The 22,675-nt window shown below is 34.5% G+C and overlaps 1 protein-coding gene across 1 annotated transcript in view; it reads right to left on the bottom strand.

Annotated features, from left to right (window-relative positions):
• LOC101895420 (uncharacterized protein DDB_G0271670) overlaps positions 1-22,675 on the bottom strand; it is a 49,577-nt gene that overhangs the window by 8,812 nt on the left and 18,090 nt on the right. Inside the window, exon 2 of the mRNA XM_011292959.3 lies at positions 629-734. Within this exon, the coding sequence (XP_011291261.2) occupies positions 629-634 (6 nt within the window). The 5' untranslated portion in view covers positions 635-734. The remainder of the gene's footprint in view (positions 1-628; positions 735-22,675) is intronic.

The raw sequence follows: 22,675 nt of genomic DNA, 5'->3' as shown, positions 1-22,675 counted from the left end.
GACACCCACCACTTTTGTGTGTTTTCTGTTCTTGTTGTTCGAAATAAACAATGGTGGCGGTTATGTTGAGGTATAACAGTTTTGACGGGTGCTTAAAAATGAAATACCAGACCAAATACAGCTTTGCCAGTGGTAGAGCAGATAAACCTGCCTGGATTTTCATATTGAATTGGATAGCTGGTCATCGATGAGCAGTTTTGAAATTTCATTTTCATTGAATGCAAAGGACATTGGGATTTTTAAATTTAATAAATTTTAAACAAAATATATATATTTTGATTGTAATTTCATCATTAAGCCTTGATTGTTGAGTACTCTGATTATACGCCAAACAAATTACGAATCTTTGCAAAGCACATAATTAAGAGGTCGCTAAAGCAATCCCTACCCTATGTTATCCTTAAACGTTAAATATATTTAGCATTTAATTGCACGGAATTACTTCATTTTAACATTTCATTACCTCCATTTCGGGATAACAAATTTAAAACCTGGATCTCTGACAACCGCCACTGGCATTCAAACGGAATACCATATGTAAATGGAACATGTTTGTTTGTTTTCCGAAACCACTGCTCTCTCTCTCTCTCTCTCACTCACCCATCACGTTCTCATCCGGCTGTCTTACCTGCATATTTAAAAATCAAATCCTTTTTATTGTGGTTTTTCATCCCCAGTCTCTTTATTCCCGGTTGGCTATCAATTGGAAATGAGGAGCGCATACAAATATTTGACTGTAATTATAGAAGAGAAATTAATGGATTTTTATGTGTGTGTGTGTGTGTGTGGAGGATAAAATGTACAAAAACATCACGACGACGACAGCAACAACACAAATGATAAAGAAATACGAAACATAATTTGCATGTATCAGTGGGTGGGTGTATGAGTGGGTGTGTGTGTGACTTTTAATTACACATCAACGGGTCTCAAATGTAATGTTTGTTTTACATTTTTTTCTGTAAAATTGCATTGGAATTACGTGGGAGAAGGAACTTAAAGGATAAGTGGCAATGTATTAAATCGAACACATAGATAAAAAACAAAAATAAATAAAAATAACAATGAATACATAAATGAAAACAATACATAAATGTTTATATATTTTGTTGTTTATTTATTTTGTTGGTTTACACCTTTTTTGTAGAAAACCGATCAATTTGGGTTCTTACTAAGTGATAAACATTAAAACTCTTGAAATCATTTGACATCCATTAGAGTTTGACAACCCCGTTCATTGAGTGGAACTATATTTGAAAAGGGAACTAGTTACCTCATATATTTCCTTAGTTAGATTCAGTTCACTTCTTAACATGTCCAAATAAAGTCTGTCTGGTTACGCTAACCAGTAAAATTTACTCAGAAAATACTTTTTAAGATAATTAAGGGGTGAATACATGAGGGGATTTTTTTCTAACATTAATCATTGATTGAATTTTTTGTAAAATAATAATAGTTTAGATTGGCATTGTTTAATTACGAAAACGGCAGTGTGTGACTTATGCCAGAATAAAACCCTCATAGGTATTCCTCTCATGGGATAATTCAAATGAAGATGGATATGAGAGGAATATGGATATGAGTGGAACTATATCAGAAAGGGGAACTAGTTATCTTACATAGTTTCTTAGTTAGATGTAGTTCACTTCTTTACATGTCCAAATAAAGTCTGTTTAGTTACACTAACCAGTAACATTTACTCGAAACTACATTTTGAGAATGGTAGAAGAATACAGGTAGATGCATCAACGATGCATTATACGACACCAATCGCAGGTTGTTATGATATGCATTTTTTTTTAACAATTTTTACAAATTTGAATAATTTTTCATTTAAAAATATTATTACATAATTGGTTTGACACTTCATTGTCCCAGCAGCTGTGTCGATGCAAGTACCTGTATTCTTCTACCATGCTATGTGATAAAAACTAAAACTCTTCTTAGAAACCATATCACACCTATTAAGGTGAAGATACATAGAAGGCTTTTTTGATAGAAGATTTTTTGATCAGCTGGTTTCTTCGTAGAGGAACAAAGGAGTTTTAGGTTGACTTAGTTCGATTTTGGTCCCAGGCTCCTTTGTTCATTTACGAAGAAGCCAGCCGATGACTTAAGCCAGCCAAAAAGCGCTTTATGTATTCTCAATCTTAGAGTGTGACAACGTCGTTCATTGAGTGGAACTGTATTCGAAATGGAACTAGATACTTTATATAGTTCCTTAGTTAGATTTAGTTCACTTCTTTACATGTTTAAATAAAATCTGTCTGGTTACGCTAACCAGTAACATTTACTTGAAACTACATTTTGTAATAGTTAAAAGGATTTTTTTCTACCTTCGATTACCTTAAAGTCGTTTTACGAAAAAATCAGTGTGTGACTTATGGCAGAATAAAATCCTCATAGGAATATGTATGCTGAATATGGCAGTATACAGGATGAGATGAAAAACTGCAACCAACTTCAGACTGCTGTCATTTCTAAGCCACTCGTCCGACAGCTATTAAAATTATTCCAGTGACAGCTCATTATATTGTTTACAAGTGTACACAATTTTCCAGAAAAAGAGTTATTTGTGATGGAATTCAAGCGTGATAGTGTGATTTCTTTATATTTGGCTGGAAAACCACAAGTGGCTATCGTTAGAGCACTCCAGCATTTAAATGTGAATACATCTTTTGTGTCTCGTACCATCGCTCGTGACTGTGATACTGGTAGCGTAGTCCGACGTCAAGGGATTGGACGGAAGGAAACAGCAACATCAGCAGAAATGGTTCGAAAAGAAGAGAAGCGACTTGATCGAAACCCGCGTCGCAGTGGCCGAAAAATGGCTCGTGAGCTGAACATATCGCAATATACCATTCGGCAAATATTGAAAAATGAGATCGGGTTAAATTCCAAAAAGTGCAAGAACTTACACCGCAACAGAAAGAAAACAGACTCAAAAGAGCTAAAGAATTGCTTCGCTTGGCCGAAAGTGGTGAAATGCCGAATATGGTTTTCTCCGATCTTCGATGAGAAAACATTCGTTGTCCAGCAGTTTGTAAAGCAAACAATATGAGCGTGTTTACTTGCCAAAGAGGTCAGCTGAAACTGTGCACCTTCGTTTGGCCACCAGAACTCAAGCGCCGGCCATGGTGATGGTGTGGGCCGCCATAACAGCCGATGGTCGCTCTCCGCTCGTATTAATCGTCCGTGGTATCAAAATAAATGCCAAATATTAGCGCGAAAATATGGGTGGAAGGTGTATTGAAGCCTTGGGCATGCAAACATTTTGGCCGCAGACCTTGTACTTTCCAACTCAGCACCATCGCACTCAGCACGCGCCACCAAAGAATGGTTACAAAATGAGGTTCCTCGTTTCATTTCCAGCGCACAATGGACACCAAAATTTCCGGATACCAATCCGTTGGACTATTGTGTCTGGAGTATTTTGGAAAGCAAGCTTGGCACTAAAAAATACCCAAGTGTCGATCACCTCAAGCAAGGGCTTCGCCGGGAATGAGCCAAAATATTGCAGTGCAACATTCGGGCAGCGTATGACCGTTTCATTGGCCGTTTGGAGGTCATAATTCGCGTCAAAGCTAACCAACTCGAACAAATCTAAAAATTTGATGCTATTTCAGACACATTTTGATTTCATTCAATAAAATTTTAAAAAAAATTTAAAAATTATGGTCTTTGACTATATTGCAGTTTCTCACCTTGCATAAGCCAATCGGAGGCTACCCTGAATTTCCAGCTTTTTGTTATAACGACTTTGGTGAAGAGCAAGCTCTTTAAGTTTCGACCATTCTCAAGTAAATGAATATACCTGACAAATTGTAACATGTCCTTGACTCCATTGAAAAAAATTGGCAACTTTTTGTTAAAAATGCATTCAGTTCCATTTAAGTTCCCATTCCCATATTTTTATTCCTTTGAATACCAAAAAGCAAGGGTATTTAATTTTCTGTGCTCTGCACCACAAAATATCATCATAAATCACAATATTGTGTCAATTTATATTTATTGTTTTTGTTTCATTCTTTGCATAACCATTCATTTAAAGGTAAATCAACATTTAAAAAAAAAAAAGGGGGAAACACAGATGAATCGCTTTCCTTTGCTATTGGGACTAATTGGAGTGAAAATACCAAAGGTCTGTAAAATATCAAACTATCATCGGTCATACCTGTCCAAGTGTACACAAAATTCCCCCCCTTCCAAAAAAAAAAAAAAAAAACAATAATTAATTGGGAGCTTAATTTTGTGGAAACAAACAAACGAGAAGTGAAGGAAAATATAAATGAATAATGTTTTCAAATTAACGAACATGAAGGAGGTAGGGAACCACTTGGAGACAAAAAAGGTGTTCAATGAATAGATTTTAAGAATAGGTAACAAAACCGAAAAATAGGTTGGAAAAGAAGATAAAAAATATTGCCTTGACATTTATTAGTTTGTCTAGTTCCCAACTAATTACCGTCTAATTAGTTGCAAAGAGAAACAAAACAACTAACTTTTTTCCTCTCTCTCTCTCTCTCCCGTTTGTGGGAAGTAACAACATGACACTTTTTAATGTTAATGTAACAAGTTTACAACATGTGTAACTAATTTTTAATTTTTTATTCACTTTTTTTAAATAGTTTTCCACTTTTTAACATGTGTGCCTAATTGTTGTTTTTTTCTATACTTTTCCAAACGCTTACTTTTCCAATTACAACTAATTATCAAAGTGGCTCCAACCCTCGAATTTTCCAGTGTGGAGACATACCTTAGAACTTTGACTAGTTGCCTTTTAATTGCTTTCCTTGTAATTAATTTCTGTCGATAAGAAGGCGTGCCCATTGGCCCGCGTTCAGCTATAATTTAGCCGAACCGCATATAACAGCAATAACAATTGCCTGGTAAACATAACTTTAAAATGGACAATTGAATGAAATACCAAGGCCAGCTCTCGTTGCTGGACAAAAATGCCTCATCCAAAAAAAAGAAAAAAGAAAAAAATCACCTACCAAATACCAACAACAATATTTAGCAAACAAAGGAATCAAGTAAAGTTTTGCGTGTTATTGTTTAATAAAAATCCTCTGCCATACTCACACACACACACTCTATCAACCACATATATATATATATATATATATATATATATATATATATATATATATATATATATATATATATATATATATATATATATATATATATATATATATATATATATATATATATATATTACACATATCCTGTATACAGGATATATTATCGCATTTTCTTATCAATGGCAAAGAGCTATTAAAACCATTCTCAGCTCAACAATGAATGGCATTCCAAGTCGAGGCAGTTCTTTGTTCCTTCAACCTGCCGAATAATTCTCAAAAGGACAAATTTATTGAGAGGTATGGGAGAGGCAGTTGGTCTGTGTTTTTTTTTTCTTTTAATTTGAAATCTGTCAAAAGAAATTCAACAACTTGCCAGGGTTGTTTGGCAACACAAAGAGACCCAAACAAACGAAATGTTATGTCTACAAGTCTGCTTCATTATTAATTGCCGTTGACGGTAGTTTTTTTTGTTTTTGGTTGTTTTCAAAGAAATTAATAGCAAAAAAACAAGGAAGGTAAAGAAATCGTTTTTAAGCTGTATTTATTAAATCTGTTTATTGTGGTGAAAAGCTTGATTTATAAAAAAAAGCCAAGAAAGAAGATTATGACAAAAAGAAAGCGAATAAGACCTTGTTGAATGGGATTTAACAAATAAAAAAGCAGAAAAGTTCGGCCGGGCCGAACGTTTTATACCCTCCATCATTTTGAAGAATCTTGAAATAGTGGAGGGTATAAAAAGAATTTAGCAGAGTTTTCAATTGGTTAAGGCGCCATCTATATTTAAGTAAATAATGTCTTAAACCATGTTCCAACCAGCATCAGCATAATACTATAATGTACTATTTTTACTAGAACGCCGTTCCTGTACATGAAAAACTATTAACGCTTAGAGGTAAAGTGAGAGAACACAGAAATATGACGTTCTCTTTTATTACTTTTTCTAGGTAAGTTTAGCCGAGCAGAAAATATTAGTATGGTTGCCAGATTCTCCATGACTTATATGTTTATTTTGAAGTGTTGCCAACAAAACTGAGGACTCTACATTTATTGTCCAACAAAACTGAGGACTCAACATTTATAAAAAATTATTAGCAATGTCATTAAATTGCCTTCCTTTTTTCCAAAGTTGGACTGGATAAAATTATAATCCTGTGATTTTTAATTAAGTTTAGTATTGGTTGAAGTTTCAAATTCGCCACTACCAGGTACCAAACATGTTATAAGAAGCGCCATCTAGACTCAGCTGTTGGTTAGTTAATAACCACTTGAATGTGGATGGGAATGAAACAGAACGACAAGCCGAGCTCACTGTTGTATATTATATATGGTTGCGTTCCAGAACCTGCAATACAGGGTGAGATAAAAAACTGCAACAAAGTCAAATGCCATAATTTTTACATTTTTTTTAAATTTTATTGAATGAAAGCAAAAAAATGTCGGAAATAGCATTAATTTTTAGAATAAGTTTAGATTTGTTCGAATTGGTCGCTGAAAATGAAGCGAGAAACCTCATTTTGTAACCATTCTGGGTCCTGTTGGAATGTCCAAGGTCTGCGGCTAAAATGTTTGTGTGCCCAAGGCTTTATACAACCTCCAGAATATTTTCGCGATAATATTCGGCATTTATTCTGATGGCACGGTCGATTATTTTCCAAAAAAATCAGTTAAAAATTCTGTTCAAATCTTGAAAATACTAAATATAGCCAAAATACCGAATATAGGGAGGTTCCCTTATATCGGGGCTATATGAATGCCTGGACCTGCATAGACATTTTCCTCTCACAGGCTGTAGTACCCATTAGGAACCATAAATACGAAATTTAAAACGATTACAAAATACTGATCTGTGCAAAATTTTAGCTTCCTACGTTTATTCGTTTTCACTCTATCGAGATTACAACAGACGGACGGACGGGTGGGGCTAGTTCGTCTTAGAATTTTATGCTGATCAAGAATATATATACTTTGTTATGTCTAAAATTATTATTTCGAACGGAATGACGAACTTAATATACCCCCCATGGTAGAAGAATACAGGTAGACGCATCAACATAGCTTCTGGGACAATGAACAGTCAAACCAATTATGGAATTGACAATTTTGAATGAAAATGTATTTAAATTTGTAAAAATTGTTGAAAACGCGAATTATAATAACCTCCGAATGACGTCGTATAAGAAAACGTGTAAAAATCTTCTTATATTGAAAAAATAACATTTAAAAAATTTAAATATAACAGTGTTCCCAAGCGTTGATGCATCTACCTGTATTCTTCTACAATAATACTCTCCATACTATGTATGGTGGAAGGTATAAAAACAACTTCATCATCTACTCTAGAATCGATTACATTTGAAGTCTTCTGCTTCATTTCTTTTCATATTTTGTTTCGATTTCCATCCGTCATAAAACGACTTAATCGATTTCGATTATTGGTCATCAGTTATAAAACATGAGAGAATTACGGTAATTACCGCTGAGAACATATTTAATTTACACCGTAATTGATAAAGAGAGTTTATTGTTGTTGTTGCTGCTAGAGGAGTGTTGTTCTTGTCGTTATTCTCCTTGCATTTTCATTGCCATTGCATTGACTCAGAATGGTTTTGCCTTTAAACCTTGAATATCCTGAATGTAATGAATGCATTTTTATTGTATTTTTGCTGTCATTTGGTTGTTGTTGTTGTTGTTAGTATTGGTCCTTTGTTAAACAAAACAAAAACACTGTCATTCAAAAATAATTGCCAGTACAAAACTGACGACGACTACGATGAGGATGGTGAGGTAATGATGTTGGTGTGGGCTTTGATGATTGCTGGCTGGCTGTTGACATTCATTGTCAAGGCGTGTCATTTACGACAGCTATTTAATATGATTACCCTTTAAGTAGAGCTCTGTGAAGGGGGCATTATCGCATTGCCCCCTAACTCTCTCCTCGGGCTCGGAGCCCTTTCTTGTGGTGTTTGTTTCTTTTTTGCCAATGAAGGTCATTAAATGACAATCCGAAACGCGATAATGTAACGTGAGGAGCATTCGGAGAAGGATTTTCGTGCTGGGTAACTGGCTTGTGTGCCAAATGGCTCAAATGTGCACTCTGAATAGTTTATGTAACTGTTGCATTTAAGCGGTTTATATACCCCAAATCCTCTCCCCCCATCCGCTCCCCTTAATCTTCCATTAAAATCCCTTGCTGTGCTCAATTTCACCAATGATTTTCACTTTTGGCCACCAGCCACCAGCGCTAGAAAGAATGAAATTAACTGACAATGACAAAATTAAAAATAAAAGAAAATTGCCAACTAAGGTGCACCACTAAAAGCTCACCGTAATTTGGCTGAAAGTCATTTAAATTGTTTAAATAAATGTTGACAATGTTGTTTTTAGTTGCTGGCGGTGTTGTTGTTATTGTGGCTTATTCGTGTACAACGCAGAGGCACCACACTCTGCCGCCGTGCCCAGGAATTAAGACATGTCGTGACCTTGGATTGCCAAGAAATACAACACGAACGCGAACCTACCGCCCACCATAAAAACAACAACAGAAATGGCAACTGTTTTTTTAGACAGGATGGTGGTGTGCGACACACCCTTTGTCAGCCAGGCAGTCAGGCAGGCGGGTCACACATTCAAATTGTAACAAATTAATGAGATTGTTAACAATACTTTTCGGCATACACCCTTTGCAGAGATGGAGGGAGAAGGATGAAGAAAAAGCAGAAGCTATTCTAAAGCCTATCAAGTTGCTGGTGATGGTGGAAAGGAACCTTCACGTTGTTGTTCTCTACTACTTTTGTAATTATTTCTTGTAATAATTTTCAGCAATATTGTCAATATTTCATTCCTTCTGGTCTCCTTTTGAATTCTCCTCTCCAATTCTGAAGGAGGCGAATAAAATGAAGATTTTCATTACAATGCCACGAACGAAGGAACACACAAAAAGTTCAGGGTCATCAGGTGTTGCTCTCCTCCGGATGAGTGAAATAAATGTAAACACGGTGAGTAACAAACAACAAACAATATTTGTTGTATTCCAACTCTTTCGCCATGGAGATATGGCTTAGGTGGTATTCTCGCTGTCAGATTTTGTTGAGCAACAAACTTTTGTACAAATCTCTAGAAAACAAAGTTTGACAGCAACTAATTAGAAACAGTTAAAAGCAGACGAGGTCTAACATTTGACAGATGAATATGAAAGAGGGGGAGGGGAGGTGCGGTCAGCCGGACATGTTGAGTCATTTATTTCAATTAAAATGAGCGCATAAAATGCCAGATAGAAGAAGCTTAAGATCAGTTGCTTAAAATCAAAGGTTTGGTTTTTTATCAGAGCTCCTCCCTCAAAATCGAGAGAGAGAAAGAGAGACTACTTTTGCAAAGAGCAATTTTGAGCTCTGTTTTATAGATAGAACCTACCTTGGGTCATATGGCATTAAATACTCCCTTTTGAACAAATGGCGCTTATAATATTTTAAAGAATAGGTGGCGCTCACAGTAATTTTCAGTGGAGTAGATTATGTTAAGCATCAAGGAATTTTATCTCGCCTAAGAGTATGCTCATTATTTTTAATTATTAGAGTATATTCGTATATTCGTATCAATAGATGGCATACACAAGTGCAGTGTTGATGGTTCTTCTCTATGAGTATTACAAATTTTCAAAAAATTCAGACAAAATCTCCGTAACTGTCTTATCAAATTTCAATATTAGACGCGATTATTTTTCTATTGTATATTTATATATATATGACACAAGGCTTTGTAATTTGTAATACATTTGTTCGTAAGGACATATTTTCGAGAATATGTGGTTTTTATGGTTATAACTTCAAGTATAGATGGCGTTTACAGCCATTTAATCTAAATTTAATCATTGGATTGATCAGACACGCCTATTTTTTGCATTTCTATATATGTGACATAAAACTTCGACATTTTTAAAATACATAGCATCGAGGCACATCTTCAGAATATAAGTCATTTAGAGTCATATCTCCAAGTATAGGTATGTTGCTTGCAGTCATTTCTTTTAAATTATAGAAATAATTTCTCATCCCTTTCATTCTTATGTATAGATGATACATAAAATCAATTTTAAAAATATATGACGTTTTGAGACATATCCTCCAAAATAGTTGTTAATTCTTTCACATCTCGTCCCAAATTTCAATACATCAGCATTATAAGTAACCAGAGTGTATGATGTTTGTGCTCATATATTCAAGTATAGATGGCACTGACAGTCATTTGTTCTCATTTCCAAATTGCAGGCATTGTATTCTTATATACAGTAGTGAAACGAAGCTTAATATTTTTTTAAAAATATGTGGCTCTTAAACCCATAATTTTTAGGCTGGATTAGGTTTTGGCCACGTTTTCAAGTGTAGATGGCACTTGAAGGCATTTATTTAAAAAATTGATAATTTCGCAGGTCTATAATTTTTATTAGAGACATCGACGTTAGTTCATATGACATTTAATACCACCTTTTTGGACCGATTACGGTAAGCGCCATTATTTCAAAAGTAGGTGGCGTTAAAAGTAATCTCGTTAAAAATAAATCGATATTGCTTAGGACTCCCTTTTTCAAATTTGCAAACTCCGTAACTCTTCCTGAAGTGTTACTGACAATCTCACTAATTTTTTGTGGATTTTGGATTTTTTGTGTTTTATTCTCATTAATGTATATAGCTCATATGGTACAAAATCAGTAGATGGCGCACATAGAGTCAGCACAAAGAATCTTTTTCATATGCCGAAACCCTTAAGGACAAAATTTAATAAAACATAACTTTCATTTGAAAATTTAAAGAATCCTGCCTGTGATGGTTTGTCAGTAACCAGACACTTTATTTAACTCTGGCGTTTCTTTATTCGGATAGAGATGGCACTATCACTAACTATATGCGAGGGGGATAACTTCTAAGGCGTAGGGTTTTAAAAGCGTAAATAATGTTTAATGGAGGTGTTATATTTTCAAAAATAGATGGTGTTAGATTCATATTTTCGAAAATAAAAGTGTAATCAATCTTTGATCAGAGACATAAAACTATAAAGACTGGACAAAATGCATATGAGCTTTAATTTTTCTCTCATTCAATAGATGGCAGGCAACATAACAGATCAAAGCAAAGACATATAATATAATTAGATGGGACATTACATTGTTACTTTTATTCAATAGATGGCGTTGGTAGTGGAAAAATATGTTATGTCACGATATCGTGACATCATTATGTTATAATTTAACAGAGCTGACGCTTTTTAAGGGTTGTTGTTGATTTTATCGATTCAATGTACAAGGAAATGCTCTGGAATAGATTTTTGAGAGCATGTCTATCATACCTGATATTTTTTTCCGCATATTTCCGCCATTTTTCGGCGATATTGGACTAACATATTTTTCTAAAATTTCCAATGCATTTCTGTTATGTTGCCTGCCATCTATTGTCTGAGAGAAAAATTAAAGCTCATATGCATTTTGTCCACTCTTTATAGTTTTATATCTTTGTTTTGATTGAGGTGCCATATTTTCAAAAATAGATGGCGTTAGAATAATGTCTTCAAAAATAAATAGCTCGGATTTTTTCCAGACTGTATGGTGCCTCGTCCAACAGGGGTTATGAGACATCTCACTGAGGTTTTTTGGAGTAGAGTTCTGGTGACGTTTGAAGTTCTCGTTTCCAGAATGGATTTCATTTATAGTAATCTTTTGTGAAAATATGACCCTAAGTGTTATCTTTGTTGTTAAGATGATGATTTGGGTAGGTTTTTCTATAACACAGGACACTGAGGTTTATCTTTAGAAGACGCTTGTAATAATGTCTTGAAATATAGATGTCGCTTAGGCCATATTTTCTACAGACACATATTATTTTTGTGTTTTGAAATATAGATGGCGCCAAAGAATTTATATATTAATAATATTTTAGAGCCACCTTTTTGGAATAAATAATACTATGATCGTATTTCCTATTAAAGAAGTCGAAGGTCCACTGTTTTCGTATAAAATAAGAATTTGAATGAAAATTATTCCTTTTTCGGATATTTGACGTCCAAATCGTCTGTTACACAATTCAATGACGCTTGAGGTCAAGTGTATTTTTTAGATGAAATATCGGATCATTCTCAATGAAATACACAATGCATAGCGTCAATCAAAATTGAACTATGGCAAAAATGAAATATGGGATCATACTCAAAAAAATGCACAGGGCATTACGTTATTTAAAATTGAACTATTGCAAAAATGAAGGGTCAACTCTTTTTCCACTTAAATTCAATAACGATAATCCAATATTACTGCTCATCATCCACAATGGGAGTTCATGTGTCAATTTCGTAGAAGACCCTTGCGTATACGTGACATCAAAGAGTCAATATTCAACATACGCCACATCGAACATCGATAATATCCCTTTAAGGAATACTAAGTGATCCAATGGCATACAATGTCTTTTCTAAATTAACCATGAAACATCCTTCCATTATCCTTTGAGCCGTTATCTCTGAGCTCTTGAGCTACATATATACATTTGAAGTTCATTGCAAGGAAAGTGTGTTTGTGTGTGTGTGTGTGCGTTTCTCTGACTTAACACGAGTGTACTCACTTAAAGTTAAGTGGATTGCTAACACAACAATCCAATGCGTGACCGGCCATTTGTGAAGGCATATTTTTATTCATAAAGTTCTTGGTTGGCCAACAATTTAACTTTAGCTTCCAAAGGCCTGGGGGCGGGGGAAACCTTTTTTTGCTGCCTATTAACGATGAAGAACATTTCTTTTCCATTTCTCGGCTTTCCTTAAAGGAAAAAACTTTGACCCCAAACAAAAGACTTTCGGTTAAATTCAGATGCGAGGTGGAAGTCCTAAGAAAATATATCCACATTTTCCTTAGCAAATTGCATGTGATCCTATTCCATTAAACCGTTCCCATTTTTAAAAAGTCTGCAAACTTTTTACCAACTGGGTTTGGGTTTTTGTGGAAACTTTAACAAAGTTTGTTTTTTTTTTTTACTTGGCTTGGCTTCACTTTCTTTTTTGTTGGTGATGAATTGTTGTGGAATATTTTCTGCTGATTTCCGGCTTTTTTTTTTGCTGGTGTGGCCTTTCATCGCTGTTCATAGTCTGTGTCACGTTTATGCCATTAAATACAATAACAACAACGACAACAATGGGATAACTAAAGTAACCACACATACAAGGGTCTGGAAATTTTTATAGGTGTGTGTTGACACACATACACCTACAAACACTCCATAGGGGGGACTTGCTTTGTTAAGTGCTCTTCTACATTTTGCACACGTCTTTGCAAACAAATCGGGTTTTTGTGTCACATGGCAGCTGGCTGGCCACGTTGTCCCCATCCACAAGCGAAGTAAATTGAAAATTCTCATATTTTTGGATTAAAAGAACATATTCGGCATTATGTTATGGCTTAGGGCAAACATTGCAGTATGCTTCCAAGGATCTTGGTAGGTGGTGATGGGCAAAGACTGTGACAACTAGTAAATTTCCATAATAAGCCGAGAATTAATTATTAAAACCCAGGATTAATGAACTTTTAATAATAACAGGCCAGAAATGTCGCCCAGCAGAGCCATTGATTTATCATCCACCACCCCTCCTTTGCCCAGCAACAAAAAGAGACAGAGAAATCCAATGACAAACAAACGAAAGGTAAACAACGTAGCCATGGCAGGCCCATTGACACGACCCAATAACCGTTCAATGAACCGACTGAACTGACAATTCACCTAAATTCCATGCCCAGACAATTAACATTCGAAGTGTCATTTTTATGAGGGATTTCTTTCAATTCCCAACTCTGAGAATCTTTTGAATTATTCACGTCCTGGAGTGGGGGAGAGTGAAAGTTTTCATGGAAACGACATGGGGTAAAGCGGAGCAAGCAGGTTCTTCCATATTAATTGTTTGGATGTGTCATTTGTATTTGTTGTTATAACAAACAACAAAACAAATGACCTGAGCAACAAGGTGTGATGTAGTTGTTTTTGTTGTTGGAAAACATGAATTGTCACCCAATTGTAACAACAACAATTAATAACTGGCCTAAGGGAAGGTGAGAAGATTGAAATGGAAATATTGAGGGGACCAAGGGGTTGCTAATTGTATTTTGTTAATTAGAATATTTAATGTTCCATGTGGTATTTCTCGCCCGAAAGTATGCTTCACCATTTATGTTTCTCTGACAAAACCAATTTCGACTAATATTAGGTCTGTTTGGCTACTTTTCTTGCCAGAATTACCCATTACCTTGTTTTTCAGAGGGTCAAGTAGTTTTATTCTCTGGTGTAAAAATTGTAGAAAGTAAACGGACAGAGTCCCGGAACCAGCTAATGTGTCAAAAAGAAAATGAATTGTATGACATAAAATGAATGAAAACAATCAGAAAATCATATATGCTCTGTTCCAGAACCTGTTTTTTTTCGATATCATTAAGAGGAAACCGGTTATCGTAGTAAAAAAATAAATTCTTGCTGTTCTGGAACATACCAATGATGAGATACATATTTGTGTAGTACTGTTGCGTATGAGTAACATTAATTGTTGTTCAATATGTATACGCCGTTGTAGACTGGGTATAAAGGGTGAGATAAAAAAAAAAACTGCAACAAAGTCAAACGCTTAATTTCTAAATTATTTTTAAATTTTATTGAATGAAAATGTCGGAAATAGCATCAAATTTTGGAATAACTTTAGATTTGTTAGAATTGGTTACCTTCGGCACGAAATATGGCCTTCAAATGGCCAATGAAACCGTTACACGCTGCCCGAATGTTGCCCTGCGGTATTTCGGCCCATTCCCGGCAAAGCGATTGCTTGAGGTGATCGACACATTGCCATTTTTTAGTGCCAACCTTGCTTTCCAAAATACTCCAGACACAATAGTCCAACGGATTGGTATCCGGAGATTTTGGTGGTTATTGTGCGCTAGAAATGAAGCGAGGAATCTAATTTTGTAACCATTTTTGGGTGGCGCGTGCTGAGTTCTGTTGGAATGTCCAAGGTCTGCGGCCAACATTTTTGGTGTGGATGATGGCTTACAAGGGCCGTTCTCTGGAAAGTAGTATATATTTCGAACTTATTGCGAATTAGCATATGCGAATTAAACACTAGAAACTACTACACTAGAATTGATGCCACGGTCGATTAATACGAGCGGAGAGCGACCATCGGCTGTTATGGCGGCCCACACCATCAGCATGGTCGACCCTTGAGTTCTAGTAGCCAACCGAAAGTGCACATTTTCAGCTGACCTCTTTGGCAAGTAAACACGCTCAATTTGTTTGTTTACAAACTGCTGGACGACGAATGTTTTCTCATCGGAGAAAACCAAATTCGGCAGTTCGCCACTTTCAGCCAAGCGAAAGCAACTCTTTAGCTCTTTTGAGTCTATTTTCTTTCTGTTGCTGTGTAAGTTCTTGCACTTTTTTGGAATTTCAATGGCTTTACCCCGATCTCATTTTTCAATATTTGGCGAATGGAATATTGCGATGTGCGATGATGCGACGCGGGTTTCGAGCAAGCCGCTTCTTTATTTTCGAGCCATTTCTGCTGATGTTGCTGTTTTCTTTCGTCCACTTCCTTGACGTCGGGCAACGTATAGGCTATTAGTATCACGGTAACGAGCGATAGTACGAGACACAAAAGATTTATTCACATTTAAATGTAGGAGTGCTCTAACGAAAGCCACTTGAATTCCATAACGAATAACTTTTTTTCTGGAAAATTCTCACCAAAATGCTTTTGTACGCTTGTAAACAATATAATGAGTTGTCACTGGAATAACTTTAACAGCTGCCAGACCAATGGCTTAGAAATGACAACAGTCTAAAGTTGGTTGCAGTTTTTTCATCTCACCTTGTATTTGAGTTGTACTGTTGCGTATGAGTAACATTAATTGTTTCTCAGTATGAATACGCCGACATGGGCTGGGTATAGGTTTCTTTTTTTTTAAAAATGAAAGAAATTTTTTTCGAACAAAAACATCTATCATCCCTTTTTTTTAGAAAACATAAAAAAGTACCAAAGCAAAGCTTTTAAAATAATTGCCTGGCCACAGAGTTGATGAAAAAATAAAGAAATTTATTTTAAGAATTTTCTGGAATTGTTGTGGCCAATACCACAGAAATCGCTCAATGGCCTAATGGCAATTCATATTTTATAAATTTCTCTACTTTCTACATAGACTTTTGGCTCATTCGAAAAAGAAAAACAACTATAATTTCTAATCCCATAATTTAAATAATTGACATGTTAATGAGTTTAAATGGGGAATAACCTTTCGAAAGGTACTCAATTCCCACTGGGTTAAGTAGAATTTTTCGTGTTAGTGTCCCATAAAAAAAGAGGAGAAACCAACAACAAACTTACCAGCCGGTGTGTTTTACAAAAAAGTTTTCTGGGTTAACAATTCCTGGTCATTGGCCAAAATACATAGACCACAAATTGCCAAGGGAAGACGCCCAACCCTTGGCGCAGATGACAAAAAATACAGGGAAGCAAGAATGGAAGGCATTTTGTTGACACACACAGATGCTTTTGGGAACATAAAATGATAATATTAGTCAAATAAAGTGGAAAATGTTGATAAATGTGTATGTGTATGTGCGTGTCTTAGGTTTCCATTTACTTCTCATTTCCTTTTTTTCCTGCCTTCTTTAAGGGCATTTGTGTTTTTGAAAAGAGTAATATGAAGAAAAATCAATATGTAACGAAATAGGAAACCTAAAAGCAGAGTACACCATATTTTTTAATATTACCAATGTGTGTGTGAGTGTGCTGTTTTTTGTGGCCTTCTGTGGTGTAATAAAAGCTTTTCATTGCATACTTAAAGAATGTATCTATTAAATATATATTTCAAATGGCAAGGCATACTTTTGGGAGTTGTGTCGTGTTTCTCTTTCTTTGGATATTTTATGAAATTTCACAATAAATTTGAATATTAAAGATGAAATATGATTTTTTTTATTAGTAATGGGTTTTATTTTCAATGGGAAATGTTTTTTTTATTTTTGATAAAAAAATGGAAATTTTGTTTTAGTCTTTAAAGAGTTTATTCAAATAGGGTTAGTTGAGGGAAATTAAAAAATATTGCAATCTAATTGGGTTAATTTAGTAGGAAAAATATTAAAAACAACAACCTTTTGTAAGAAGTTTTCTATAATAAATAATACAAGTCAATAAAGACGAACGATTTTGATGTTTGTTTCTTTTTGAAGGCTCACATCATTATTTTTGTTGTTTACCATGTAATATATTAGAATGAAATTTAGCATAGACGTTTTTATACTCTTAAAATTCAATATAAAGATATCCTCTGAAAAAATAAACAAGGATCCATATCGGTATAGTCTCCTCAGATTTTCGGAATTGCTCAATTTTCAACCAAATTATCTATAATCTGAAATTTCGGTTTCTCAGTGGGTTGTTTAACTTCATATCAATAATATTAAATGTAGGTATACTTTTTGGTATATTCTCTTCATAAATTTATCAATTTGATACCAATTTCCAACTTAATCAGGTGTTATTTGTCATTTTCGTTTCTCATATCCATGGTAAAAGAATACAGGTAGATGCATCAATTCTTGGGAACATTGATATGTCAAAATTTTTTCAATATTTCTTCAAAGATAGTATATTTATATGTATTTTACGACGCCAATCGGAGTTTGTTATAATATGCATTTTTTAACCTTTTTTTTCTAATTTGGGTAATTTTTCATTCAAAAATTTCGATTCCAAAATTAGTTTGACAGTTCATTGTCCCAGCAGCTGCGTCGAAGCGTCTACCTATATTCTTCTACCATGCTCATATCCATCGATTAATCGCACGTCAAAAGTCGACTTACATATCCCTATTATTGTACACACGGATTTCACCCAAACAGACATGACAACTAAACTCTTATTTTAATCTTAGCCATAAGGTTTGGAACCCTGGTAATAATATTTTAACGTTTTTTTTTTTCTTTTTTAAGGCTGACAGCATTATTTCTTGGTGTAATATATTAGAATGGAGATCGCTAATTGAATGATTTATTTCAGTTTTAGCCTGTTGCCGTTTAATTTATTCTAGACTTATTACTAACATAGGTTGAATGGCTTAAACCCATGGTAGAAGAATATAGGTAGACGCGTCGACACAGCTGCTGGGACAATGAACTGTCAAACTAAACTTAGCATTGAAAATGTTGAATGAAAAATTATTTAAATTTGTAAAAAAAAAATTGAAAAACGCGAATTATATTAGCCTCCGAATGACGTAGTATAAGAAAACATATAAAAATCTACTTATATTTGAAAAAACATTTACATTTTTTTTGACATATCAATGCTCCCAAGCGTTGATGCATCTACCTGTATTCTTCTGCCATGGCTTAAACCTAACTATACTATAACTAAACATGCATTTTTACAACGCTAACTTTACATCAAGAAAAAAGTGCCACAACATTTTTGTGGACACAAATGGCTACATTATGCCTTAAGGCTACGGCTATTTACAATTATTAAACAACTATTAAACAAACATAATTAAGCTGGGCTGTGTTGTACACCAGAGTGATTTATTTCAATTTATTCTTTCTTAGCTTACATTTTTGAGAAGTGAGATTGGCGTCTAGAACAGAGTTATTTAATAACGTAATAGCAAAGGTGTTTATAATAGTTCAATTGTGATTCAATCTGCCAACTAAGAGTAGGTTTACATAAATTATTGTAACGCATAAATTATGGGAATTTATAGATGAATTTACTATGAGTTCCCCCGGCTTCAGATTTTCTCCTATTACAATTTTTAAGCTTTGAAATCTCTACAATTTAAATTAATTTACTTTTCGTTTGACATACCATTTTGACATTCCGTGTGTGTGTGTGGTCTTAATGTAATTTCGCCGAATCCCATACATAACTGTCAGTCAATTTGATTGATCCACATTTAAATGTTATTTGATATAATATGCCCATTACAATCATTTAATTGCCAAGCTTTTAAAATATATATATGTATATATAGCCCACAACTAATTATTCTTAGTTTTTCAAATGAAATTTGCAATTAAATGTTTCGCTTTAAATGGTATTAATGTCAAATGCATACATACGTCCGTATTGTATATATTTCTTAGTTTAATAAAAGAAATTCCAATCAAATTCCCGAAAGCTATTATCTTCTTCAAAGAAATTTAAATTTATTTTCTGAACACCTTGAAATTGTAATGAAAAAAAGCCTCTGACACATGAAAAAAAACTCTTTTGAGAGATTATTTTCTTCATAGAAAAAAAAAACAAGTTTTGGAAAAATAATCGGTTAAAAATAGCCCAAATAATCTCAATTGTCTATGATGTACAGCCCAATCATGAAAATCCAATAGGAATTCTATTTTCCGGCAGATCAAATCATAAATAATTAAGGAGAAATGATTTGCGAAGATGGCAACGCCAAATGACCATTTTCGTACCTTGTGTACCCTACTTGTTTTGCAAATTGGTGCAAATATGAAGTGCTTTGTTTTTTTATAAAAAATAAAAACTGGTTGGGTGTTAAAAAAACGGTTTGGACGTAGAAAAGTCTGTGCAGAATATGAGAAGTTTTAAAATACAGCTCTGAACGGCCAATTTCAGCTATGTTTCCATTTTTTCTTATTATTGGAAAAAATAAAAACGCATAGTATTAATAACTATTTGGAAATAAGCATGTCCTATATAAGGTCGGCCAGTAAGCCCATCTCACAAAACACAATAGTACAAAAACTACTAACTTAATTGTAAAAATTAGTTCTTCCTGTCCTGCCTTATGTATGCCTTGAATCTTATTCCATTAACATGTGAAAACAATTCTACAGAAAAATAGATATTTGTAGGTTTTTGTAATAGAGACATTTTTTTTTTATTTTATGTTATTAAAAATAGACGCATAAAGGTATTTTTTTCATTTAAAAGTCTGGCATAACTACATTAGGTAGAACAAAGCTGCCTTCTAAATACAATTTTTTGGTGCCCTTATTCTGACAAAACATATACATATTTTGTGTATGTGTGTGTAATGTTTGAATAAAAGCTACAATAATTTGAAATTATTTAAAATTGGGTTGCAAAATAAATGCCTTTTTCGACACTATAAGACTTCAGCACAGAGTTGCATTTTTCTAGTTTCTTTGAAGTTGAGCAACCTTTCTCATTGAGCCATGCTTAAAAGTGTCTTTAAAAAGGGATGAACTAAATGACCTAGTTCAACAAAAGGTTCCATGTGAACTAGTTCCAATCTCTCCTTTCACGGAGTAGTTATTTTAAACTAATTCGTTATAGAACAATACAACTCTTATACTGAAATTTGCGATATTCTATTGACATTCCCCAAACCACACAGTCTTGTTCCATGTCAGTATATATCATGTTGTGATTTTTTTTTTCAATATCTATTAATTTTTATTCCATTATACACCTTTAGCCATCCATCACAATCGATTAAATAATTCCAGCTTCTAATATGGTTGCTTAAAAATAAATTTAATTAATTGACAGCTTAGCTCATTAAACGATTTGGGGAGTGCGGAGGAGGTCGTAGCAATTATCCGCCATTATCAACAAAAACAACAACACCAGTTTTTCATGAATACTGAAACAGCATTTTTTCCGCTCATGAATGTTAACTAAAATCAAATTTGAATTGACTTCATGTTCATCCATCCAAGCGACCATCTACCACGCCATGAATATGAACAGCAGCAGCAACAACACCAATAAAACCAACAAGAACAACATTATCGAAACCGTTAGGTCAGTACATCCAGCCAAAGTCATGATGGCTGGGGAAAAATGAAATTAAATTTAAAATAACAACGTTGGCACAAAAAAAAATCCACTTAATTTTGGGTACTACAGCAACAACAACCCGCCAAGCCTGAGCACTAACCTAGTCGGCACTGCATTCTGACTGCTGCAAATGTTGATGGCCTGGTTAACGTTTTTTTTTTTTTTGCTACGTTGGGATATTGCACACACACACACACATGCAAATAAAGAGGAACGATAATGTAGGGTGGATTGGAGAAGGTGGTTCATTCCAATTCGAAATGCAGGGAGTAGAAAATTGAGATTAATACTTTGTTTCAGAACCTGCAAGATGTTTGTTATAGTCCGAAAATCTTTGGTATTGGAAAAGGGGTTTATAGGTCCACAAATGGCAGCAGATCAACGCTTGGGAACATTAATATCAAAAAATTTAACATCAAAAAATTTAAAATGTTCTTTCAAATATAAGTAGATTTTTATATGTTTTCTTATACGACGTCATTCGGAGGCTATTATAATTCGTGTTTTTCAACAATTTTTAGAAATTAAAATAGTTTTTCATTCAACATATTCAATTCCAAAATTGGTTTGACAGTTCATTGTCCCAGCAGCTGTGTCGATGCGTCTACCTATATTTTTCTACCATGGGTCCACATTTGTATATAGCCCCCATATAAAGATTCCCCCTGAAAAAAATGACAACCTGGGTCCACTTTGTAATAGTTTCCAAACAATTTCCAACTAAATCATCTGAATGTGACATTTCGGTTTCTCAGTGGGTTGTTTAAATCTTCATCAACAATTTTAAGTCACTTTTTGGTATATTCCCTATATAAATCTACCAATTTCCACATTAATTAGCTGTAATTTGTCATTTAGGTTTCTCATATCCATCGATTAATGGAAAAGCCAAAAGTCGACTTACGTATCCCTATTATTGTGGGTACCAGCCACACACGGATTTCTTTTGTGCAAAATGACAACTAAACTCTTATTTTGCTTTGTAGCCATGAGGTTCGCAACCCTTGTAATAAGATTTTAGAATAAAATAAGAGGCCTTATTAAAATATTAGCTCCCTACCCCACCCTATTACATCATTTTAAACTAAGTGAAAAAATACTTTTTTTCTCATTTCGATATGGACATGAATTACTTTTTCAGTAGATTGGAGTTTATAAAATGCAAAGGTGTATGTGGAGGCCCATACCGTTACCCACACATACATATAACGGAGTGAATGAAAACCTCATATAGGGATTACGTGATGGTGAATAAAATTTTTCATGAACAATTTAAGCCAATGGAGTTAAGGTTTATATAACAACAACAATTCGGTTCTCTCTCTCTCTTTGAACTTTCACTGAATAGTAGGCCAAGCATGCATGGATGTGTTACAAAAAAATTACAAACTTTTTTCGCCTTTGTTATGCGGTAACTTCTCTGCTTGATTATTTTGTGGGAGATGTGGATGAGGGTAATAAAGCCCCCATCACCCATCACCCCCATCACCCACTCCGACCAACATCAGCATTGGCAAACCATGATCCCCACTGAAGCCAAAGAGAAAAAAATAAAACCCGAACCACATTTAAATAAAAGTGAGCGGAAGTTTGTCTTGTGGCTGGGGGCAGAGGATGCGGTGTGTGTGGCCAGGGGTTGCAAGTGTCGGAATGACATGCAAAATGGGACATGTATTTTTAAAGAGGCCCAACATTGGCAACATCAAGGCAAATGAATGGCTTGGGATCGCCGCTACTAAATATTGCAAAAA

The sequence above is a fragment of the Musca domestica genome, unplaced genomic scaffold (genome assembly GCF_030504385.1).
Source record: "Musca domestica strain aabys unplaced genomic scaffold, Musca_domestica.polishedcontigs.V.1.1 162, whole genome shotgun sequence".
NCBI classification, from domain to species: domain Eukaryota; kingdom Metazoa; phylum Arthropoda; class Insecta; order Diptera; family Muscidae; genus Musca; species Musca domestica.
This window is presented reverse-complemented; position numbering and strand designations above follow the sequence as displayed.